This window comes from Lathyrus oleraceus, chromosome 7 (genome assembly GCF_024323335.1).
Source record: "Lathyrus oleraceus cultivar Zhongwan6 chromosome 7, CAAS_Psat_ZW6_1.0, whole genome shotgun sequence".
Taxonomy (NCBI): domain Eukaryota; kingdom Viridiplantae; phylum Streptophyta; class Magnoliopsida; order Fabales; family Fabaceae; genus Lathyrus; species Lathyrus oleraceus.
In genome coordinates, this window is record NC_066585.1 from 134,398,052 (window position 1) to 134,425,095 (window position 27,044).

Genomic DNA, 27,044 nt, shown 5'->3' on the forward strand with positions numbered 1-27,044 from the left:
ATTTTGACTTCTTCATGAAATTCGCATCTCTTTCTCTTACCTTTCCAACGACTGGTAGCACGCCTCAATCTGATACTCCTAGCTCCAGTTATGAATTTATTCGTGCAGACTGCTAATGCTGAAAATAAACTGCGAAAAACAAATTAGTGTAAAAATAAGATAAATTATAAAAACACATTAAAAGGGAAAAATAGCCAAACTAAAACATGGAAATACATAAGTAAAAATATAGAAGAATGTGCATCAAAATGCACTGATCAACGAGTATCAAAACAGAGTGTCAACACGGAAGAGTGTTGAAAAAAGGGTTAACACTGACGAGTGCTGGAGAAAGATTGCAGAAAAGGGGTGAACACGGACGAGTGTTGCAATTTAATACAGACGAGTATTGGAAATCAATACAGACGCGTATTGAAACAATAAAGAATCAATACAGACAAGTGCCAAGAATGGCGACCTCCCTAGGGATCAACACGAACGAGTATTGAAAGACGAAAAGGGGCATCTCAGGCAAAAGGCAGGGGACTACTTACGAAAGGTAAGTGAATGGTTGAAGATCCCAAGGTATTTGCAAAGGGAGATGTTTTGAGAAACTTGCGGGGAATATCAATCCAAGGTTTCATGACGATGGTCTCATCGGGGAAGGAGAATGTCTCAATGGAGGATTCTTTTATGCTTTCGAGAAAGACTTTTTATGCAGTTATACATGTTCATTTCGCATGACGTAATGCTCCATCTCGATGGAATAGGCTACGCGCTTTATGATACAATGATTGTTGGTGTAAGCCCTAGAGGCCAATACTTTTGGTACTTGTATCGAATTATTTATTAATATTAAAAAGCTTTTTCTTTATTACGTTTGTTTAATAAAGTCCCTAGAATAGCTAGTCCGTTTAATGTATCAAGTGTGACTTGATCATGAGATCACATTAAACATAAGGATACTATTCTTAAAGTATCCGTAGTCGAGCTTTATTGTAAAGTGGGATAACATTAAAGCATTAAGACTATTATGTATACAGACTGATGATCATATCTCATGGATCATGGATAATGAGTTATCAAGTCTTAAACATAGGTATGAATGTTAAGAGTAATATTTATACTGGATTGACCCGCTATGAGAATACTATATAGAACGTTATGCAAAGTGTCATAAGTTATTCTCATGGTGATAATGGTGTATACCACCCTTCGACCTGAAACCATTATGGACCCTAGATGTAGAGTCGAGTGCTTTATTGTTGATCAAACATTGCTCGTAACTAGATAACCATAAAGACAGTTGATGGGTACTCCACGAAGCATGCTGAGGGACATGAGTGACCTAGATGGAATTTGCCCATCCTGCGTAACAGGATAAATGTCTATGGGTCCAATATTGAACTGGAAAAGGATGACACGGTCTATGCCTTGTGTTCAATATAGACATAAGGGCAAAAGGGTAATTATGCACATAAGTATTATCACAGAAGGATTTGTCAGATCACATGACATTTTCATGTCTTGGGTAGCAGTGATGTGTTGCTAGATACCGCTCATTGTTTATTATGTTAAATATGTGATTTAATATAATTGTCAATGCCGCGAAAACCTACAGGGTCACACACAAAGGACAGATTGATGAGAGATAGAGTAACTAAGGAACACCGTAAGATACGGTGCACTTAAGTGAATTGTAGAACATCGTAAGGTACGGTGTACTTAAATAGAATATGAAATATGGTAAGGTACCACGCGCTTAAGTGTTTTTGACATATTATAAGATATGGGCCACATACACTTAAGTGGGCCTTTTATCTTGAAGCCCACACAAGTGGTTCTATAAATATAACCCTTGTGCAGAAGCATTTTGTGATTTTGCAATTTTGTTTTCTCTCTCTTTCTCTCTCACTCAAAGCCTTCATTCGTAGCAGCTAGCATTGAGATTGAAGGAATTTGTTCGTGTGGACTGAGTAGAGGCGTTGTCATCGTTCAACGTTCGTGATCGCTCCATAGATCTGCATCAAAGGTTTCAATCGTCACAAGAGGTAACTATTCTATCACTGATCATGCCCATTCGTAAGGATCACTAAAGGAGAAAATTTTAATTTCCGCTGCGTTTTGGATCGCCATTCTCCTTCAATGATATGTAATGAATGATTGATTATGTAGAAATGCAGTAGTCTGGATACGCATGGGTTAAGAATGATTGGGTTTTGTGTGGGGGTCTGACTTCTCAACATCACGGTCTCATGGATACCATGAATATGACCAAGCAAGCCTCGGACCTTACAGAACATCCGAGCTGGATTTGAGCCACCGGGTTAACTACCATTCTCTGTGAGGAATTATCTGAGTTGGGGAGAGACCCACAGGTCGACATAGATTCTATGTGTACCGGGATATCATGTCCTGGACACAATGATTATCCATCAAACACTTTTCACGAAAAAGCAACTTCGTCTTCACGTTGAATACGTTATTTTTATTTCCCCACAATTTTCAAAGCATTGTTTATTAACATATTTTATTCATCTTTGCAAACAAACAGGAAAACATAAAAGACTGAGCATATCTGAATGACAACACTTTTTATTGATGCTGAACCCGTGAAATGGGTGATTTACAACAGGAAGCAAATTCCTTAAAAGAGGTAATTGCGAAAAAATGGAAAAGACAATGGCAATGACTTGAGCATTCATTGGATTCTCATCCTGCTATAGTCCATATGCCCTCGGAGATCCTTTTTCTTCGCTTTCGAACACGGTGATTGGATCGATCCTTCCTTTTCAGAATTCCCACACTTGTGACGACGGGGTACAAAGGTCCTCCCCAGACCGCAGTCACTTGCCTTTATACAATCCCTAACTTTTTCCTAGGCCGCCATTTCGGGTTTTCAGCCTACCGGGATGCCCTTTCGGGTTTATTCTTCCTTTTTTTATTTATCCCTAATTTTTGCCGGGACCTTCTCTTTTGTGGTCCACCGGAATACCCTTTTTTTGCCTAAGTTACCCCTAGGGGCCAACCGAGCGGGTTCATTAGGCGAAGTACTTTTTTACTGTGTCTGCATTTATGAGGGATGGGAGATCGTCACCATCCATAGTTGATAAGATTAAGGCTCCTCCGGAGAAGACCTTTCTCACTACATAAGGACCTTCGTAGTTGGGTGTCCACTTTCCACGCGGATCTGGATGGATTGGCAGAATCTTCCTTATCACCAAGTCTCCAACCTCAAGATTTTGAGGACAAACTTTTCTGTCAAAAGCTCTCTTCAACCGCCTATGATATAACTGACCGTGGTATATGGATGCCAGGCGTTTCTCATCGATGAGGTTAAGTTGATCCAATATTGCTTGCACCCATTCGGTTTCATCCAACTTGACATCCGTTAATATCCTCAAAGAAGGAATCTCTATTCGATAGGTAGCACTGCATCCATTCCATACACTAGAGAGAACGGTGTTGCCCCAATAGAAGTACGTACTGATGTACGGTATCCATGTAAAGCGAATGGAAGCATTTCATGACAGTCCTTGTACGTTTGCACCATTTTTTGAACGATCTTTTTGATGTTCTTATTGGCTGCCTCAACTGCCCCATTCATCTTCGGGCGATACGGCGATGAATTGTGATGCTCTATCATGAAATCTTTGCATAATTATTTCATCATCTTGTTGTTAAGGTTAAACTCGTTTTCTGTGATGATCTTATTTAGGATTCCATGCCGACATATGATTTCCTTCTTCAAGAAGCAAGCCATCACTTGCTTTGTGACATTTGCATACGAGACTGCCTCCACCCATTTAGTGAAGTAGTCGATGGCCACAAGGATGAAGCGATGCCCGTTTGAGGCAGTCGGCTCAATGCGCCCGATTACGTCGATGCCCCATATGGGGAAAGGCCATGGTGATGTCAAGATATTGAGCAGAACTGGTGGCACATCGATCCTGTCTGCGTAAATTTGGCATTTATGGCATGTCTGGACGTGACGATGACAATCAATCCCCATAGTCATCCAATAATAACTTGCTCTCAAGATCTTTTTAACCATGGTGTGCCCACTGGCGTGCGTCCCGAAGAATCCTTCGTGTATTTCCATTATGATTCAGTCTATGTCGTGTCTATCCACGCATAAGAGCAGGACCGAGTCGTAATTTCTCTTGTACAACACATCTCCGCTTAAGAAGAACTTAGCTGAGATTTTTCGAAGGTATTTCTTATCCGTAATGGATGTATCCTCTGGATACTCTTGTCTTTCCAGATACTTTTTGATATCGTGGAACCAGGGGTGACCGTGTGATTCTTCTTCAGCCACTAAACAGTACGATGGCTCATCCAAGTAGTCAAGGGGGAAAGAAGGTGCTTCATTCTTCCATTTGACCTTAAACATAGAAGCCAAGGTGGCCAAAGCGTCTGCCAATTGATTTTCCGCTCGGGGAATATGATGGAATATAACTTCATCAAAATACGGGATTAGCTTTGAGACATGTTCTTTGTAGGGGATCAACTTGGGACCGCGAACTTCCCAATCTCCTCTGATTTGACTGATTACCAATGCGGAATCTCCGTAGACCTCTAAGATTTTGATCTTCAAGTCAATAGCCGCTTCCAAACCGAAGATGCATGCTTCGTACTCTGCCATATTGTTGGTGCAATAGAAACATATTCTTGTAGTGAAAGGGAGATGAAATACAGTTGGGGAGGTGATGATTTCACCTATTCCATTTCCTTGAGCATTAGAGGCACCATAGAACACGACTGTCCATCGTGATCCTGGTTCAGGTCCCCTCTCTGGTTCTAGAACACCCCAACCTCTGACAAACATGATGTCTTCGTCCGGAAAGTCAAAGCGCGTGGGCCGATAGTCCTCCACAGGTTGGTGAGCCAGGTAGTTCGACAACACACTACCTTTGATGGATTTTTATGTGATGAGTTGGATGTCATACTCTGTTAATGCCATCACCCATCGAGCAACTCTTCCTGTGAGAGCATGCTTATCGAATAGGTACTTGATAGGGTCCATTTTGGAAATCAAGAGAGTCGTATGCATCATCATATATTGTCTCAAGCGTTTGGAGGCCCAGGCTAATGCATAACACGTTTTCTCGAGTAATGAGTACCTGCTTTCGCAGTCTGTGAACTTTTTACTCAAGTAGTAGATGTGTGCTCTTTTCTACCTGCCTCATCATGTTGTAAGATAACACACCCATAGATCCCTCAAGAACTGTGAGGTAGATGATAAGAGGTATTCCTGGCATAGGTGGCATCAAGATCGGTGATTCTTGTAAGTATTCTTTTATCTTTTCAAATTCATTCTGGCATTTATCATTCCACTCAATTGCTTGATCTTTGCGGAGTAATTTGAATATCAGCTCACATGTGGCCGTGAGGTGAGATATGAATCTAGCTATGTAGTTCAATCGCCCCAGGAATCCACAAACCTCTTTCTTTCCTAGGGAGATTGAACTACATAGCTAGATTCATATCTCACCTCACGGCCACATGCGAGCCGATATTCAAATTACTCCGCAAAGATCAATTGAGTGGAATGATAAATGTCAGAATGAATTTGAAAAGATAAAAGAATACTTACAAGAATCACCGATCTTGATGCCACTTGTGCCAGGAATACCTCTTATTCAATGTCTCGCTGGCTCACGATAAAATCTTGCAACTTGCCAGATCTTACCCCAAATGTGCATTTATTAGGATTTAGCCTCAGCATGAACTTCCTTAACCATGAAAACAATTTCTCGAGATGAACCAAATGATCTTCCTCAGTTTGGGATTTCGCGATCATATCGTCAACATATACCTCAATCTCTTTATGAATCATATCATGAAAGAGAGTGACCATCGCACATTGGTATGTCGCACCAGTGTTCTTCAAGCCGAACGACATCACCTTGTAGTAGAAAGTGCCCCAAGGGGTGATGAACGTGGTTTTCTCCATGTCCTCAGGCGCCATTTTTATTTGATTGTATCCGGAGAACCCATCCATGAAGGAAAATACCGAGAATTTGGTCGTATTGTCCACCAACACATCAATATGAGGTAGAGGGAAATCATCTTTAAGGCTTGCCCTATTCAGGTCTCGGTAATCAACACATATACGTACTTTACCGTGTTTCTTTGGCACCGGTATGATGTTTGTTTGCTACCCACTGAGGATAATTTTCCACTGCAAGAAAACCTGCATCCAATTGCTTCCGGACTTCTTCTTTAATCTTGATGGTCATGTCGAGACGAGTCCTTCTCAATTTTTGCTTCACTGGAGAGCATTCTTCCTTGAGAGGTAGTCGGTGCACCAGGATATCTGTATCTATCCTGATCTGGTTATACTCCTACCTTTTACACATTTAAAATGTTTGGTTGTGTTTCTTACGCTCGCATAAGACAAGACAAGTTAGAACCCATGGCCTTTAAGTGCATGCTCATAGAGGTATCTAGAAGGTATCAAAGGCTATAAGTTGTGGTGTTTGGAAGATGAACATAGCAAATGAATTGTAAGTAGATATGTTATATCAATGAGTCTTAAATGGCTTATAAAACACCATAAAATACTAACAAATGACAATTGGACTCATCTCTAGTAAAACATTTTTTGTGGTGGAGCCTACTAATACAACTCAGAGTAAACAAGATAACAATAGGCCACTGAGGAAAAGTGTCTAGAGGAAACTCAACCTAATATTGAAGATGAGACAAATTATTACTTTTTGGCTCGATATTAGACTAGGAGACGCATCAAACCACCAAAAAACTTGGTTATGATGATTTCATGGCTCTCTCCCTTATAACTACTAGTCCAATTTTGAATGATGACACTATTACAAATATAACATTTTATGAAAATGTTTTCACCTCACACAACAAAAAATCGAGTTAAAATTCGTAGACGCGTTAAGTTATTTTTTTTCAAAAAAATATCATATATTCCCTCAGTTTTAGTACATACCCGATGGATAAAATAATTCAGGATACATGTTTCGAATCCCAACAATTGAAATTTTTGTATTTATTTATTTAAAAGTGGCCTCTTTCTTTGTATTTTAGTTTTTATTTAAGTCTCCATCGTTTTCTCTAATAACCGAGGGGCATGATACCCATATTTAACTATAAAAGGATTCGTTCACTATGTTTTACCCTAAAACTAATACATATATATAACTCCTCAATGATTGTAAGCATCAGTCTTTGGGATGATATGAAACATAGAAAAGTTTGTTGGTTATGTGTTGTTGTTCTTCTAAAACCAACATTCACTAGTGTAAATAAGGAATTTAACACCAATTTTTTATAGATTTAATACCTGATTTTTTTTGGTGTTATTGCTACCGGTATTGTAAGTATGATTTTGACACCAGTTTTAAAAAATGTATGGTAAATTAATTTAACATCGATGATAAACTGATGTTATAAGTGTTACATATTGGTGTCAAAACTAAAATTCGACACCTTTTTTCTCCTTCAAAGAGGTGTAAACGCTTATAAATCGTACATACTTTTTCCAAAAATCGGTGTTAAAGTTTAATGAAGAGTAGTTTGATTAGAAACCAACTTATGACACCTCTTTCTACATAAAAAAAGATGTAGAACATATAGATCATATCAATTTTCTTCTAAATTGGGTGTTGAAAATTTACCGGAGTTATTTGGTCAGAAACCAGCCTTTCACACCTTCTTTTTTTCTTTAATTAGGTATATAAACTTTTCTTATAATGTTTGAATAATGTATGTATCAAACATGTTCTTTACTAAAGTTAGTGTTATAAATGACACCGAATATTGATTTGATTTTAAATGAACCATCAACAAATATTATTCTCTAAAATGGATGAGAAAAAATAGATAACCTAATCGTTTAGTCATAAATCAAGTTGATGTCACATATGAGATATGTAATTTTTTAATTATTGTTTCAACTAGTCAAAATTAAACTCACAAATTTTGGTTTAAATTTGAGTCATTATAACAAATAGTGTAAATCAAAATTCAAACACAAAATTATATTAAAAAATAATTTTAATTAATAATTCAATATTAATTTTTATAAAACACCATCTTTTATCGAATTTCATGTTTCTTTCTCTTCAAATTGATGTTATTCTTCAATTATTTGCAAAAAGAATTGAGCCCAAAGTTTTCGGATATTATCAATAACATCCTTGTCATATGATGATGAATCATCATATATCTACAAATGCAAACAATAAAATAAATTAAATAAGAACATGTTAAAACATGAAGTGATGTGATTTATGTATTAAGCATTGAAATCTTTTGTTATTACCTCATGTAATCCTTGAAATATACTCGTATGAATAATGTCAAATATATTTTTCATAAATAATAACCACAAACTCAACTATTGTCTTGTTGATGTGCCTACAAATTAAATGAATAAATAAAACTAACATATGATCATCTTCTCTCTCTCTCTCTCTCTCTCTCTCTCTCTCTATATATATATATATATATATATATATATATATATATATATATATATATATATATATATATATATATATATATATATATATATATATATATATATAAATATAATTCAAATGAAATATCAACAAATTTAAGACAACTAACTTAGTTTGATAAATATAAAATTAGGCTTTTATTCATAATATAACCTCTCAGGATGTTATAACCTCTATAGCCCTAATAAATAAAAATATTAACAAAAATCAAATTATATTTACTAAACATATAAAGCTAAACAATAGAGAAATCTCAACATAAATTTTAAAAAAGACATTTTACCTTAGAAGTGTGTCCTTAAGAGACTTACTTGATTGATTTCCAAGCGAAAAAAACCAATAAAAAATATTATCATATGGACAAATTACAAATAATTGTTAATGATTGTTGTGATTTTATAAACAGTTAGAAACGCATATGAACAAAAATATAACATGCAAACAATTTGACAATCTAAACATGATCCTAAAAAACATTTTTAGGATGATTATACATCTTATTTTGTATGAATGCTTGCATAACTTCATCACTATGACCATCAAATTTATTATTAAATATCCTAAAAGGATCAAAGAAACTAAATTTCTCGCTAGAGGAATTGGAGATACACTAGCGATGCAAATATCTAAATTGTTGAAACAAATATAAATATAAATTTATCAAAATAAAAAATGAATATATATATATATATATATATATATATATATATATATATATATATATATATATATATATATATATATATATATATATATATATATAAAATAGTGTATAAGTCCAATGTTTCACATTCCTGTGTTTTTCTTTGGAGGGGGAGTCTACAACTATATATAAAATAAATGTGAAAAAAATAAGTAATTATTGAGAAATACAATTAGATATTATTCATTTAACCTCACAATTTTAATTTTAATTCTTTTTATTTGTTTAATTGAATTATTTATGAATTTTTATTTATTATATAAAATTTAATTTTTATTAAGGATTATATCAACTCAAAATTTTGTATATGAAATTTGAAACTAAATAAATAAATAAATAAAACTATTGATGTTTTAATTAAAACATAAAAAGAGAAGTTTAGATATATTTATTAAAAATAAATGTAAAAATATATTTAAAATTTTTAATAGTTGTTTTCCCAATAAATATGTTAAAAGTAAGGATACAAATAAAATAAAAAACAATAATTTATTAGTAGAAATTGAAGATATAATTAGATTTAAAAATTTGGATAACAATGAAAATCTAAATGGTGGGTTATTAGTAAAAATTGTATTATCTTTCCATTATTGAGAATTTTAAATAGTATTGATAGAATAATATTAATAAAATAATATTAACTGTAATAATTTTTCAATAAAGATAAAATTGATTGATTTTATTATCAATTAAATATTAAAAAAATGATAATTATAACTTTATTTTGTACGAGTTGGTAATTATAATTTAATAAATAATTTTAAATGTTAAAAATTTATTATTATTATTTTTTAATTTTTATTGATAACTTAAATTTTTTTTATATAATATGTCAAACAAATTTATGGAATTTATTTCTATTTAATTTTGGTAAATTTTTTGCATAACCATGTTTAAAAGCTCAACATGACAACGAGAATTTTGTAAACTTTTTATCTGTATAATTTTTTACTATAAATACAAAATGATTGAAAAGCAATTATATTTGACCCAATAAAGAAAATAAATTATTAAATATCATATGTCAATTAAAAAAGGAGGTATAAACCTGAATATTTTGCATAATAATGTTTAAAACTTCATACCTCGCGTGTTGATTCAAATTCTCAATTCGTTTCTTCGGTTTCGTTAGAATACTACAGACGTTAGATATATGACGAATAAAATGAAGCAGCATTACAAAAATAAATCAAAATAAAATAATTATCACAACCCATGACAAATGAATTTCAAATTAGTAAAGCACATTAGGATGAAAAATCAAAATATGTTATCATTGCCTAAGAACTAATCACAACAAACAATACCTAAAAATCAAGTATCAAATAACATTCAATATCAAATAATAGAGTTATAACTTTGAATAAAAGTGATATGAAATTTTATTTCCAAAGAACACAAATTAAACAAAACTAACTAAATTTAAGCGAGGGTTTAAGAAAAATAATTATAAGTCAAAGGACATACCACAAGGATCTTGACATGACGGCGTGTGGCAAGCGGAAGAGAACACCGATTCTAATTGGATTGAAACCATAAAGAAAGGGATTACTTTTGTGATTATTCAAAACTGATTTACAAAAAGTTTTTTATCCTGAACACTTTTTGAGAGAATTTTTCAAATCAAATAAGGTACAAAATCAGACTTTTCTAAATTTTAGTGAAAATTTAAATTATTTATTTATTGTATATATAAAATTTAAATTATTTATTTATTGTGTATATAGTTTTTTTATCCTGACCTCTTGCCATCTTTTCTCATAATCAGAACATCACCAACACCTTCAGCTGCTAGAGTATTACCATTTGCAAATTTCACCATGTTCTTCATTGAGGGTTTTATGTTGACAAACCAATATTTTCTTCCAGACATGTGTGATGAGCATCTTGAGTCCAAGTACCACTGGTCCTTGAATCTCTCTTTTTCTCTTGTTGTAACCATCAACAACGTCTCTTCTTCTTCATGTTTTGCCAGCTTTGTATAAGTTTCTTGATTCTTCTGCTTTTCTGGACAATCACTAGAGTAGTGACCATACCTTTGACAATTGTAACACTGAATGTGACTCTTGTCTGGCTTTTGACCACCACCTCTTCCTCTGCCTGCAACATCACCTCTTTGGTTGCCTTGGTTCTAGGGTTTTCTCTGATTCGACCAGTTTCCTTCTTGCTGATTTCGACCAGTCGAATTGTTGTAACCTCCCATGCCTTTGTTTCCATTCCTACTTCCTTTGCCTTTTCTTTCTTTTGTTGATTAAGCCTACAAAACCATATCACTCTTCGACTTTCCTGCAGCTCTTTCGGCCATTCTTTGTTCATGAGATTCAAGCGTCCCTTGAAGCTATTCCTTTGTCAATTTTGATAAATCTTTTAACTCTTCTATGGCTACTACCACGTGGTCGAACTTTGGAGCCAACGACCTAGAGATCTTTCCAACAATAGATCTTGATGTCAACACTTCTCCACATACCTTGATTTGATTCACCAGTTTCTTAACCTTGTGAAGAAATCAGTTATGCTTTCATTATCTTCCATCTAAAGCAATTGATGCATTCTTTTGTGTGTTTGTAACCTCACCTCTTTCACCTTCTCCGCGCCTCCAAACGATTTCTCTAGAATTTCCTATGCTTCTTTTGCTGACTCTGCATCACTAACCTTTTCAAAGTTATCTGCATCCACACATTGATGGATTATAAAGAGAGATTTATAATCTTTTTTCTTCAATTCTTTATGTGCAGCCTTTTCTTGATCTGTCACGTCTTCTGCAAGCGTTGGGACTCCTTCCTTCACAAGATCCCAAAGATCTTGATAACAGAACACGACATTTATCTGCTTGCACCAATTCTCATAATTGTTGTTCTTGAGAATCGGAAGATTTGTTGAAAAATGCCCGTTTGGATGATTCATTGCCATGGTGATTTTCTTCCCACGAATCGATTAACCGGAACTCTTGATACCAGATGTTGGAAATTCCCTAAAATCTATGGAGAATTTCAATCAATCTTGATGAACAAGATTGTTATTATCCATACAATAGTAATGAAAAGAAAAGAATAATAGAGAAAGAAAGAGTGTAAAGAACGATGAAGGAGAAGAAAAATTAGAATTCTGCAGAGTTTCTCTCTGCCCACAAACTGAGGAAAACTTCTTATTCACTTTGCAACTGTAAAATACTGTGAATTTCAAGTGTTATGAAAACTCTATTCACTTCATTACAAAATAAGGGTTTCTTCTTCTATTTATAGATTTAGGTTAACTTGACCCTCAAGCCAAAGCCCAAAACTATAAAAGCCCAAAATAGGTAACACTACTAAAATATGCATAATTCAAAATCCCGTGTGAAGCAACATGCTTCGACACTTCGACACACTAACACAACTCAACAAACTAGGTGGTTCGGCACTTCCTTACTCTGCCGAGCAACCTACTTCGACACAAGAAATTACAATTTAACAATGGTAAAGTAATTACCATTATGGCATGCAATCTTTTCATTCTTATATACATGCATAATGCTAGTGCTTAATAGACGTCTTAGTGGATGTTATTACTGTTGCATCTTATATTTTGCCATCTATTTATTATAGTGATATGCGTCTGATTAGTACTTCAAGTGGAATTTCCTGTTCTATGTGCATTTGTATTTACTAAACTGCCTTTAACAAGGATAAGAGAGTTAGTATGGTGGATATTAAGTGTTTATTTGGACGAGCTTTGTCCAGCATGATTCTGAATTAAATTGAGTTTGAATAACTAATTTGGTTGATATTGAGTTTGAAGGGAAATGATTCATGTTTGGATGTTTTTCCTTTGAATTTTGAAAACTAGATTGATGAAAAATAGTGTAAACTTTTAAGTCCAACACGATATGACTCATAGTCAAACCAAGGTTTGATGAAAAAATAAATTTTACTTGATACCGATGAAACATATGTAGTCTTGCTAAAATCACATTTGATGGAAGTCAAAATCAGTTCTCATGGTTTCAGTCACACACCAAGTGTTAACAAATTATTTTTGTCATTCAATTAAAGGAACTGTTATTTCTGTAGGCTTTCATCTCATGTTGCGTTAAGTTTTATCTTTTTAGTGAAGGAGAAGCTTTTTAGCCATTGTGTTACGTGATAGATTGGAGAACACTTTTACTGCAATTAGATTTTGTACGCGGTAGATTGGTGAACACTTTTGTTGTAATTCGGCAGCAAAATGGGGATGCTTTGAAGAATCATAATGATATAATGAAGGACAGTGTTGGTGATGATGGTAAATTAGAACACATTGTATAGTGTATTTCATTATGCAAAGTCTCATATTGTGTTGGTGATGATGGTAAATTAGAACACAGTGTATAGTGTATTCCATTATGCAAAGTCTCATATTGTGTTGGTGATGATGATAAATTAGAACACATTGTATAGTGTATTCCATTATGCAAAGTCTCATATTGTTTTTTTTTATCATGGAAGGGTTTATAACGTTGGATCAAATATAATGTATTGAATAAGTGAGTTGGAATGAAAGTGTCTAGAGTTAAGCATATCTTATGATGAAATGGATTTTAGGTCTTGGATACTTTTTTAAAATTTTAATTAATTAAATATTAATTTTAATTATTAATTATTTAAAAAATTATTAAAATTATTAAATTAGTTAAAAATATTATTAAATATTAAATATATTCTAGTCATCAATGACAAATAATTAAAAATACGCCGAAATAATGAGAATAAAAAATGCAATTAAGCCTATTATTTTTTATACATTATTATAAAAAATATTTTTTTTTGAATTTAAACTTTGAGTTTATTTTAGTCCTTTAAGTCAAAAAAAGTATCATTTTGAATATTAACTTTTAAGTCCAGCACGGTATGACTCATAATCAAACCAAGGTTTGATGGAAAAATAAATTTTACTTGATACCGATGAAACATATGTAATCTTGCTAAAATCACATTTGATGGAAGTCAAAATCAATTCTCAATGTTTCAGTCACACGCCAAGTGTTAACAAATTATTTTTATCATTCAATTAAAGGAACTATTATTTCTGCAGACTTTCATCTCATGTGGCGTTAAGTTTTATCTTTTTAGTGAAGGAGAAGCTTTTTAGCCATTGTGTTACGTGATATATTGGAGAACACTTTTGTTGCAATTAGATTTTGTACGCGGTATATTGGTGAACACTTTTGCTGTAATTCGGCAGCAAAATGGGGATGCTTTGAAGAATCATAATGATATAACGAAGGACAGTGTTGGTGATGATGGTAAATTAGAACACAGTGTATAGTGTATTCCATTATGCAAAGTCCCTTTTTTTAAAAAATTATGGAAGGGTTTGTAACGCTGGATCAAATATAGTGTATTGAATAAGTGAGTTTAAATGGAAGTGTGTAGAGTTAAGCATATTTTATGATGAAATGGATTTTAGGTCTTGGATATTCCATTATGCAAAGTCTCATATTGTGTTAATGATGATGGTAAATTAGAACACAATGTATAGTGTATTCCATTATGCAAAGTCTCATATTGTGTTAGTGATGATGGTAAATTAGAACACAATGTATAGTGTATTTCATTATGCAAAGTCTCATATTGTTTTTTTTTTTATCATGGAGGGGTTTATAACGCTGGATCAAATATAATGTATTGAATAAGTGACTTGGAATGAAAGTGTCTAGAGTTAGGCATATCTTATGATGAAATGGATTTTAGGTCTTGGATACTTTTTTTAAATTTTAATTAATTAAATATCAATTTTAATTATTAATTATTTAAAAAATTATTAAAATTATTAAATTAGTTAAAAATATTATTAAATATTAAAATATTCTAGTCATCAATGACAGATAATTAAAAATACTCCGAAATAATGAGAATCAAAAATACATTTAAGCCTATTCTTTTTATATATTATTATAAAAAATAAATTTTTTTTTTTTTTGAATTTAAACTCTGAATTTATTTTAGTCCTTTAAGTCAAAAAAGTATCATTTTGAATATTAATCGTTTAAAATGATCACATTATTCTTTTTTATTTATTAGTGATGAATTTAGGAATATTTTCTTGTAAGTTTTTATGTCTGTTAATTAAATAAAAATAATAATATAATACTTTTTTAATTTCAAGAATAAAAAAAATTCAAAATTAATCTTAAAATAAAAAACATATTACGTCTAAAAAATAATAGGATAACTCATTGAAATTATAAACTTTTACATTATATATATATTAAAAAAAAACTTAATTTTAAAATATATAAAAGAATTATATAGTCAATGAATCGTATATATTTATATGCTCTTTATTAAAAAAAAAGAATGTTTCATTTAATTCAGTCTAAAGAGAGTTAGTATGGTGGATATTAAGTGTTTATTTGGACGAGCTTTGTCCAGCATGATTCTGAATTAAATTGAGTTTGAATAACTAATTTGGTTGATATTGAGTTTGAAGGGAAATGATTCATGTTTAGATGTTTTTCCTTTGAATTTTGAAAACTAGATTGATGAAAAATAGTGTAAACTTTTAAGTCCAGCACGGTATGACTCATAATCAAACCAAGGTTTGATGGAAAAATAAATTTTACTTGATACCGATGAAACATATGTAATCTTGCTAAAATCACATTTGATGGAAGTCAAAATCAATTCTCAATGTTTCAGTCACACGCCAAGTGTTAACAAATTATTTCTATCATTCAATTAAAGGAACTGTTATTTCTGCAGGTTTTCATCTCATGTGGCGTTAAGTTTTATCTTTTTAGTGAAGGAGAAGCTTTTTAGCCATTGTGTTACGTGATTGATTGGAGAACACTTTTGCTGCAATTAGATTTTGTACGCGGTATATTGGTGAACACTTTTGCTGTAATTCGGCAGCAAAATGGGGATGCTTTGAAGAATCATAACGATATAACGAAGGACAGTGTTGGTGATGATGGTAAATTAGAATACAGTGTATAGTGTATTCCATTATGCAAAGTCTCATTGTGTTGGTGATGATGGTAAATTAGAACACAGTGTATAGTGCATTCCATTATGCAAAGTCTCATATTGTGTTGGTGATGATGGTAAATTAGAACAGAGTGTATAGTGTATTCCATTATGCAAAGTCTCATATTATTTTTTTATTTATTATGGAAGGGTTTATAACGTGGATCAAATATAATGTATTGAATAAGTGACTTGGAATGAAAATGTCTAGAGTTAAGATATCTTATGATGAGATGGATTTCAGGTCTTGGATACTTTTTCAAAATTTTAATTAATTAAATATTAATTTTAATTATTAATTATTTAAAAAATTATTAAAATTATTAAATTAATTAAAAATATTATTAAATATTAAAATATCCTAGTCATCAATGACAGATAATTAAAAATATGCCGAAATAATGAGAATAAAAAATGCAGTTAAACCTATTATTTTTTATACATTATTATAAAAAATAATTATTTTTTTTAAAATTTAAACTCTGAGTTTATTTTAGTCCTTTAAGTCAAAAAAGTATCATTTTGAATATTAACCGTTTAAAATGATCACATTATTCTTTTTTATTTATTAGTAACGAATATTTTCTTGTAGGTTTTTATGTCGTTAATTAAATAAAAATAATAATATAATACTTTTTTAATTTAAAGAATAAAAAAAAATCAAAATTAATCTTAAAATACAAAACATATTACGTCTAAAAAATAATAGAATAACTCATTGAAATTATAAACTTTTACATTATATATATATATATATATATATATATATATATATATATATATATATATATATATTAAAAAAAGACCTTAATTTTAAAATATATAAAAGAATTATATAGTCAATGAATCGTATATATTTATATGCTCTTTAATAAAAAAAAAGAATGTTTCATTTAATTCAGTCTAAATGTTCAATAATGCTGACATAAGATAATAGCAAAATTACTCTAAAATCCATCGTAAACGATGCCGTTGGTCGGAACAAACATCTAGTTTCTTTCTACACAGACCTCGCAAGGGCATTTCAGGAATTAAGAAAAAAAGAATACTACAGTTTAATATTGCTTGTCTTTGAATTCAGTGAATATAAAAGGTACGCTCCTAAAAACACAAACGCAAACTGCTTCTTCTCTCAAACTATGCTTCACCTTCTTCTCACTTCTCTCTGACACACTCACAAAATTCCTCACCAACATTCTTCCTTGCTTCTCGCATGTACGTACACTTGTTCAATTCTTGATTCTTCATTTTTAATTTCGTATTTTTTTATACACTCTTATATGCTGCAATAGATTGAGGTTTATGTTTTGTTGTTGATTGTGATATAGTTCAACTTTTTTGTTTATCGGTTGATCAGCTCAACGATGATGAGAATGTTTTTTGGTTGTAGAATTCTTATACAAATTCATAATGACTGTTAATCCCTAATAAATATGAATATTCATGTTCGATCTCAATTGTTGTTTTCGTGATTGATTATGAATTTTCTACTTCGTGCCTTTAGGTGTGATGTGAGTACTAACTAATCGCGTTTAATTGTGACTGTGTGTTGCAGCGTTCCGTTCCGTTTCATTGGATAAGTCTCAACTCATCGACGATCGACCATGGCATGGTATTTTATTTACACTCTCTAACTGAATTTCATTTAACCCCTAAATTATTATCCTCTAACTTCAAAATACTTTCTTCCAAATACTATGCTCATTTGCTTTTTCTTCAGATAATTATGGGCTTGTCTGATCATCTCTATCATGACAGGATCCAAACAAATATGGGGAGAAGAAGAGTCGATGGGGATCAGAATAAAGATAGATTGAGTGACTTACCAGAATGTATTATCCTTCACATTTTGTCATTTTTGAGAACACCACATGCGGTTCAAACTTGTGTTTTGTCCACCAGATGGAAACATCTCTGGAAACGTATTCCAACTCTTAATTTGAATTCATTTCAATTTAGGACGTTGAAGATATTTTCAGTATTCATGTCTAAGGTTTTGTCTCTCCGTGATCCCTCAACTGCACTACATACATTTAATATTAGCCGTCGTGGTGATATTGAGCCTCGACTCCTTAAAAAGTTTTTAAACTATGTTTATTTCCATAACATCCATCTTCAAGAATTAGTAATCTCTCTACATGGTGATATTGGTCTCATTTTCAGCTGTGTTTCTTCATGCCGGGCACTTACATCTCTTAAGCTTTCAGTTGGCCCTACATGGAGGGATCCTAAGAAAACATTATTTCCCAAATCTTTGAATTTGCCTTTACTTACAAGCTTGGATCTAGAAGATTTTGCCTTTTGCGGTGATGAAAGCGGTTGTGCTGAGCCCTTTTTGGAGTTTACCAAGTTGAATAGTTTGGTCATTCGTTCTTGTAAGGTAATCGATGCACAAATCCTCAACATATCAAGCGAGACACTTGTCAATTTAGATATGCAAAATAATTCATCTCTCTTTGCCAAAATCAAGCTATATGCTCCAAGTCTTTGTGCCTTTAACTATGCCGGTAGCCACCATATTCACAATATACGTGGGTGTGGACTTTCTTCTATTAAACAAGTAAATATCGAATCAGTACACTTTTCAGCTTCGCAGGAGGATGCTTTGGTTTTATTTAGCTGGCTGCTAGACTTTGCAAATATAGAGTCATTGACCGTCACTTCAACTGCTCTTCAGGTACCTATTATGTTTTCGGACTTTATTTTTACGTTTCTTAGGATTATTTTTTATGGTTTTTTAGTATTGTTAAAATTCAAATGAGTTGCCCAAAGTTGATCCTAATTAACTCCCGTTTATTAGATTCTCTCCTTAGTTCCTGATTTATTCGAGGTTAAGCTCCGTTCTTTGCATAAGTTGAAGTCATTGAAAATAGACCTGATACGAATTTATGAAGGATCTTTATTAGTATTAATGAAAGAAGCCATGTTAAAGAAAGCTGCTGCCAAGTCACCTAAAGAAGGTGCGAAGTTAAGAAAGGCATTTGAAACATGTTTCGAACCACCTGCCATACCTGATGGAATGGTTGACTTCTTGCGACAAAACTCGCCGTCGGCTGAAGTTAACCTCACAACAAAGTATCCGAGTTCTTTTAATCTGAAGCAGGTAGTTATTTTAAAACTATAAGTGAGCCGAGTGTGGTAATTGTTTTATGAGAATCTAAGGTTAGATAGTTTTAAATGAAACAACCCTAAAAAGAGTTTGTGATTGTTGTTACTCAACAGATTGGAGAATCTATCAAGGGTGTGAAGATTAACAATTATCGTTCGCGATTCTCTATGCGTTCCTCCTCCAGTCTTCCGCGACTTTCTGTGCGTTCCTCTTCCTCCTCTGTCGCATCTGCTGCGGCTGCCAAGTCTGCTTCTGATGCTGCTCCTGCTTCTGCCGCGGAGCCTGCCAGTGCTGCATCTCCCAATCTTGATCCATGTCTCGGCGAAAAGGTAACATTCCTTACATGCATTTGATAGATCCCTTTTGCAATGCCAATTGATTTTGTTACTTTTTCTACCCGTAGGATGTTAAGTCATCCAATAAAGATGATGAGGAGAAGCACCAACATAACACCAACGCTCCACTTCAAGATAATGGGCAGTGAAGAGTTCTCATATTGCCTATTGCCTTCTCTGTGAACCTTTGTTGTAAGATGTTAGATAAGTGACTGAAAATATCATTTGACAGGTTATAATGTTTTCTCTGTGAAAGTGTTGTTAGATTTGGTACATGTACTCTCTCTCTCTCTCCGAAAGTGTTTTCACTCTATGAATCATTTTATGGACAACTTTTAAGTATTTCTATAAATTTGTTCTGATCCTGACAATTCAATGGTTTTCTTTAATGTAAATTTGTTTTTGATTTTAATATATCTTGTAGCAAAGTCGGAAGATATAACAAACAAGCTCGTGTACAATTTCTCAATTAACAAACAAACTGCAGTTCCACTACATGCACAACATATTAACATCATTCTTTGCATTAAGGAAGTTGTTAAATATGCTGTGTTTATTGATTTCTTTCTTTCTTTTCCTTCCTTTTTTTATGGTGTGTGATAATATTTTAAGTAACCAATAGTTGAATCCACTTTCCATAATCACCATCCAATTTTTATCACATATGAGTTGAGGGCAAAAATAATATCATGTAATATATCTTGTTTGATTTAAATTTAAATATTTATATTACTGTAACCTTTTTTCATAAACAAAAAATATATCAGACATACGAATCTCAATAGAGCAGAATCTACTCTTCATTATCTTCTTTGATTTCTATCATAGAAGGATTTTGTTGCTAAATATATTTTTTACTCTCATCTTTCATTTCTATCATATGAGGATTTTGTTTCATCTTCATTGTAGTTGATCTTCATGATTCTCACATAAATACATAAATATATAAAAAAAAATCTATTATTTTTAATCAAAATATTATTAGTAAAATTCTCTATCTTTAAATTTTGAAAGGGGCAATTTTGATAGATATTTGCACTAATGAATTCAAAATAACATACCATTTAGAACAACTTTAATTATTAAATAATTTTAAATGTAGAATTACTAAACTCTTCATTTAAATCTTCTAAGATCCAATAAATCAAGTTGTTCAATTAACTTTTGAAACATAGAATTGTAACACCATAAAGTTTTTTTACATGTGATTTTCTTTCAAATTCTTCTACGATGAACAAAAAGTGCAAGAAGATTTATTGCATCCGTTTTGTAAATTTTTTACTCATCAATTCTACAACTTTCTCATTTTTTTTGCATAAATATTCAGCGAAGTAAAATATATATTGATGATGGAAGGTTGTAAATCTTTTTCGTTAAAAATATATTTAACACGTCTACAAAGAGTATCTAAAAATCCAACCACGTGCAACTCCAATTTTTTTTTAATGTGATATGAAAGTTACCTAGTTGGTAGGTTTCTCTTTGTAAAAATAATAAACCTAGTATTTCGAAACATTATATGAAGATTATACTTCATCTAGAACATATATTAGAGAACCAACCAACACATTTTTCATAAAACTTTTTAAACTTATTTAGAATGAGAAGTCTTGTCATTGTGTAGCAAACCTAATGAAACACTGAATTTTAAAAATCCTTAAAGAACTTATTCATATATTAAAATTGGAGAGTAAATTTGGAGCAACATCACTCCAAATAGATGCAAACAAATTGTTTTAAAAAGAGAAAATACTTACTCAAACATCACTCCAAAAATAGATATTAATACGAATGTTGTTGAATTGCAATTCCTTGTGTCGAAGTAGGTTGCTCGACAGAGTAAGGAAGTGTCAAACCAACTATACCTATTTTAGTAGTGTTAGCTATTTTGGGTTTTTATAGTTTTGGGTTTTGCCTTGAGGTCTAAGTTAACCTAAATCTATAAATAGAGGGAGTAACCCTTATTTTGTAATAGAAGTGAATATAGCATTCATAACATTGTATTATAATTATATTACTCTTCTCCTTCATCGTTCTATACACTCTTTCTTTCTCCATTGTTCCTTTCTTTTCATTGCTATTGTGTGGGTAATAACAATCTTGTTCATTAATTGAAATTCTCCATAGATTTTAAGGGATTTCCAACATCTGGTATCAAGAGCTCCGGTTAATCGATTTGTGGGAAGAAAATCAACATGGCAACGAATCATCCAAACGGACATTTTCCATCAAATCTTCTGATTCTCAAGAATAACAATTATGAGAATTGGTGCAAGCAGATAAATGTTGTATTCTGTTATCAAGATCTTTGGGATCTTGGGAAGGAATGAGTAGCAACGCTTGCAGAAGCCGCGACGGATCAAGAAAAGGCTGCACATAAAGAATTGAAGAAGAAAGATTATAAAGCTCTCTTTATAATCCATCAATGTGTTGATACAGATAACTTTGAAAATGTTAATGATGCAGAGTCAGCAAAAGAAGCATGGGAAATTCTGGAGAAATCGTTTGGAGGCGCGGAGAAGGTGAAAGAGGTGCAGTTACAAACTCACAAAAGAACGTATGAATTGCTTCAGATGGAAGACAATGAAAGCATAACTGATTTCTTCACCAAGGTTACAAAACTGGTGAATCAAATCAAGGTATGTGGTGAAGTGTTGACATCAAGATCTGTTGTTGGAAAGATCTTGAGGTCGTTGACTCCAAAGTTCGACCACATGGTAGTAGCCATAGAAGAGTCGAAAGATTTGTCAAAATTGACAAAGGAAGAGCTTCAAGGGACGCTTGAATCTCATAAGAATGACTGAAAGAAATGCAGGAAAGGCGAAGAGTAATATGGCTTTGCAGGCTCAATCAACAAAAGAAAGAAAAGGCAAAGGAAGCTGGAATATCAACAAAGACAAAGGAGGTTACAACAATTTGTTTGGTCGAAATCAGCAAGAAGGAAACTGGTCGAATAAGAGAAAACCCTAGAACCAAGGCAACCAAAGAGGTGGTGCTAAGGAAGAGGTGGCGGTCAAAAGCCAGACAAGAGTCACATTCAGTGTTACAATTGTCAAAGGTATGGTCACTATTCTAGTGATTGTCCAGAAAATCAGAAGAATCAATAAACTTATGCGAAGCTGGCAAAACATGAAGAAGAAGAGATGTTACTGATGGTTACAACAAGAGAAGAAGAGAGATTCAAGGACCAGTGATACTTGGACTCAAGATGCTCACCACACATGTCTGGAAGAAAATATTGGTTTGTCAACATAAAGCCCTCAATGAAGAACATGGTGAAATTTGCGAATGACAACACTCTAGCAGCTGAAGGTGTTGGTGATGTTCTGATTATGAGGAAAGATGGCAAGAGGTCAGTAATTTCAAATGTGTTGTAGATACCAAGCATGAAGAGTAATTTGCTCAACATATGGCAGTTAGTCGAAAAGAACTACAAGGTGTCGATCTAAGACAAGATGATGAGAGTTCTCGACTCAAATGGAAGGTTGATCTTGAAGGCTCCAATGTCTCAGAATAGAACCTTCAAGATTGAGCTTAATGTGATGGAGCATAAGTGCCTTGCAACAGCAGCCAACAGAGATGAATGAATATTGCATTACAGACTTGGCCATCTCAATTTCAAAGACATCATATATTTGAAGAGAATAAATATGGTTTCAGGATTACCAAAAATCGACATTCCAAACGAAGTGTGTGAAGAATGTGTGCAGGCAAAGCAACATAAGAACAACTTTAGTAAGGATGCAGGAAACAGGTCGAAGGTAATTCTTGAAGTCATATACTCTGATGTATGTGGCCCTCTCTAGGTGGATTCGATTGGAGGTAACAAATACTTTGTTACATTCATAGATGATTTCAGTCGAAAATTATGGTCTTACCTGATCAAGAAGAAAAGTGAAGTGATCGAGGTATTTGTCAAGTTTAAATCTATGGTCGAAAGACAGAGCGGTCGAAAGATCAAGATTTTGAGCGAGGTGCGGTGGTGGTTATGACGGAGAAAGTTTGTTACGGTTGTTAGAAAATGGAAGAATGAGGAAGATTCTATAAGAAGAGAGAATAAGAATCAAAGCTTCTGAAAAGAAAAATGGAAAAGAAAAGTCCTTGTTTCATTGCTCATTCTTCTATTTATTCACTTTTTGTTGCCGTTCACAACTTTTGGTTGCTCGTTCATAGCTTTTTGGTTGCTCGTTTGCTTTCGCTTTTGTTATTCACGGCTTGTGCGCCGTTTTGGGATCGCCTTCACTGCTAGCTTGTGTTGGCTCGCGTTGTAGCTGCGGAGTTTTCTGTTGTTTTGAATTACAGTTTCTGTTTCTGCGTTTGAATTTCCGTTTACATGTTGGCTTTACTTGTACTTGGCTGGTGCCATTTTGCGATTGACTCGCAATTTCGCTGCAGCTGGTTTGGATTTGCACGTGGTAGCAGCTTGTACTGCTGCGTTTTACAGCATATTGTACTACTGCGTTTTTGGATGCGGCTTCTGTTAGCCGCGTTTTACTACTAGCTGTAGCTGCGGCAATTTTCGTACATGGGCTTTTGAAATTGTTTTTGGAGTTTTGCAGCAGCTTTCTGCTATGTATGCTTTGGTTAAGGTTGAAAAAATTTGAAGAGAAATGGTTCTGGATATGTGAGCTTTTTGGAATGGCTTATTGCCGCTTTCTCCGTTTATGCCTCACTTCTCGGTGGCCTTCTTTTCCAATTATATCTCCAATTTCAATAACACATTCTTCCTGTTGTATTCACTTTCTTTTAATTGGCTTAATAAATTCTGATAATGGCCTGGTTTGTGGTAATTGGACATATGGATCTAGAAATTGGACATTTGGATTTGAATATGGATTATGGAAAACTTTACCTCGTACCCCTACAATTGTACCCACACCCCTACATATAATTTTTTTTTACCAAAATACCCTCATATAAATAGGGTATATTTTTCAGAAATGAAACTTTTTACCATTTTCGTCTGAAGACTTCCGGAAGACAAAATTTTGCATTTTTTTGGCATTGTAAATCGGAACACTAAGAGTAAGTCTTCCGGTTCACATAGTGTATACCGGAACACTTGTCTAAAGTCTTCCAGTTTGTTGCCTTTTAGGGGTATTGAACCGGAAGTCTTTTAGAAAGTCTTTCGGTTTGGTTGGTTGTATACCGGAACTCTTTCTTAAAGACTTCTGGTTTGGATGAACTAAACCGAAACTCTTTTAAAAAGTGTTCCGGTAATCAGCCTTTTACTTTTCTACACCGAAACTCTTCTTTGAAGTGTTCCGGTGTGTTTTTTTTTTTTTAAATTTTTTTATAATTTTTTTTGTAGTGGTTCGAAGACGAGGTGTAGATGGTAGGATTCCAGACTGCACTTTAGGTCGGGGCACATCTTCATCTGCAGCTAAGCCGACTGGATATCCAGGAGGGCCGTACGATATGTCTCTTTTGGTGAAGTACGAGCATCATGTTGCTCGGCATTTATGGTTTGGTGAGGTAAATAAAAGGGATATATTTGAAAATGAATAATAGTTGAATATTTTATATTGTGTTTTCTAATATGTGTTTTAATTGTTTTTAGGAAAGAGGTCCAAAGAAAGAGTTGGAGGTTGCTAGACATGGACTGAAGCTGACATCTAGGGTTCCATTGGCTTTTCCACCACAAATGGAGAGTTGGGTATTTAGATCTGGTTTATCTTCACTTCAGAGAACTAGTCTGAACAAGATAGACATAAATCTTGTCTCTGCATTTATAGAAAGATGGCATCTAGAGACATCTTCATTTCACATGTCATTTGGTGAAATGGGTATTACTTTGGATGATGTCTCATGTCTGCTTCACTTTCCCATCAGGGGTATCTTCTGGAGTCCTCAAGATGTCACGGAAGAGGTAGCTGTTGAACTTGCTGTTGACTACTTAGGAGTGTCACAGGGTGAGACACAGTCACATGTTCGTAGCTGCAGGGGTTCTTATTATAAGTTGGAGTAGTTATACGATTCATTCATACAGCATAGAGTTGCTTCCAATTGGGCATATGCGACCAGAGCATATCTGTTGATGTTGCTGGGTTCCACCATTTTTTCCGATAAGACCTTTACACTTGTAGAGGCATGATACCTCCTCCTGTTTACGCACTTAGATAGATGTTCAGAATATAGTTGGGGAGAAGCTGCACTAGTTACCCTATACAGATATCTTGGAGATGCGTCCATGTACAGTTGCAAACAGCTCGGTGGATATCCTACTCTCCTACAGGCATATAATTTAATTTTGTTTATTAATTGTTGGATTCATTTTATAAAATATTGTTAACTTAATTTATTTTATTTATTATGTTTGTATTTTGTAACAGTGCTGGATTAACGAATACTTTCCAACTGTTGGAAGAAGAGGGGAGAATTGGAAACCAACTGATAATTGTGGTCTTCCCCGAGCGATGAGATGGTCGTATAGGCAAGGAGTCCTGAAGGTTGATGATTTACGACCTATTTTGATAGATATTTGCACTAATGAATTCAAAATAACATACCATTTAGAACAACTTTAAATATTAAATAGTTTTAAATGTAGAATTACTAAACTCTTCATTTAAATCTTCTAAGATCCAATAAATCAAGTTGTTAAATTAACTTTTGAAACATAGAATTGTAACACCATAAAGTTTTTTTACATGTGATTTTCTTTCAAATTCTTCTACGATGAACAAAAAGTGCAAGAAGATTTATTGCATCCTTTTTGTAAACTTTTCACTCATCGATTCTATAACTTTTTCATTTTTGATGATGGAAGGCTGTAAATCTTTTCTTTAAAGAATACATTTAACACGTTTACAAAGAGTATCTAAAAATATAACCATGTGCAACTCTAATTTTCTTTTTCTTTATGTGATAGGAAAGTTACCTGGTAGGTAGGTTTCTCTTTGTAAAAATAGTAAACCTATAGCATTTTGAAACATTAAAATAGAAGATTATACTTCATCTAGAACATATATTAGAGAATTGTCGCTACACGAAAGCTATAAAGTTGCCATAGGTTTTTATTTATTCCACAAGAAATGGAAAATATCGAGAAAATCTCAAAGAATGGTCATCGCAACCACAAACAGGTTCGAAAGTCGGTTATGCAAGGGGAAGGTATTAGCACCCCTCACATCCATGGTACTCCATGCGAACCATCTAGGATGTTTACGCTTACGTGGATGTTGTTTATCGAATGTTTGTTTGCCAATGGTTTTGCGGAGTGGAGGTGGATTTTAAATTAGTGTGCTCGCCAAGGATTGGGTCCTCGTGCCTACGTATGTCCACTTGTTGAAGTGGGAAATCAGAGCCCCGTAGTTCGTGGGTTTAAAATATTTGTTTATTTTGTTTATTTTATTACCTTGAAGAATGGTTTTCGATTGCGTCGCCCTAAGGCTCAAACAAAAGTTTTGAATGTGTTGAATTGTTTTTAGGTTTTGAGAA

The 27,044-nt window shown here is 33.2% G+C and overlaps 1 protein-coding gene across 1 annotated transcript; it reads left to right on the plus strand.

Annotated features, from left to right (window-relative positions):
- Positions 1–17,266: 17,266 nt before the first annotated feature.
- LOC127105043 (putative F-box/FBD/LRR-repeat protein At1g78760) lies at positions 17,267–19,975 on the plus strand. The gene is made up of 6 exons (XM_051042210.1): positions 17,267–17,375; positions 17,716–17,772; positions 17,881–18,837; positions 18,961–19,263; positions 19,383–19,598; positions 19,673–19,975. Exons 2-6 carry the CDS (start codon positions 17,770–17,772, stop codon positions 19,751–19,753), a joined length of 1,560 nt encoding a protein of 519 aa, XP_050898167.1. The 5' UTR covers positions 17,267–17,375; positions 17,716–17,769; the 3' UTR covers positions 19,754–19,975.
- The last annotated feature ends 7,069 nt before the right edge of the window (positions 19,976–27,044 follow it).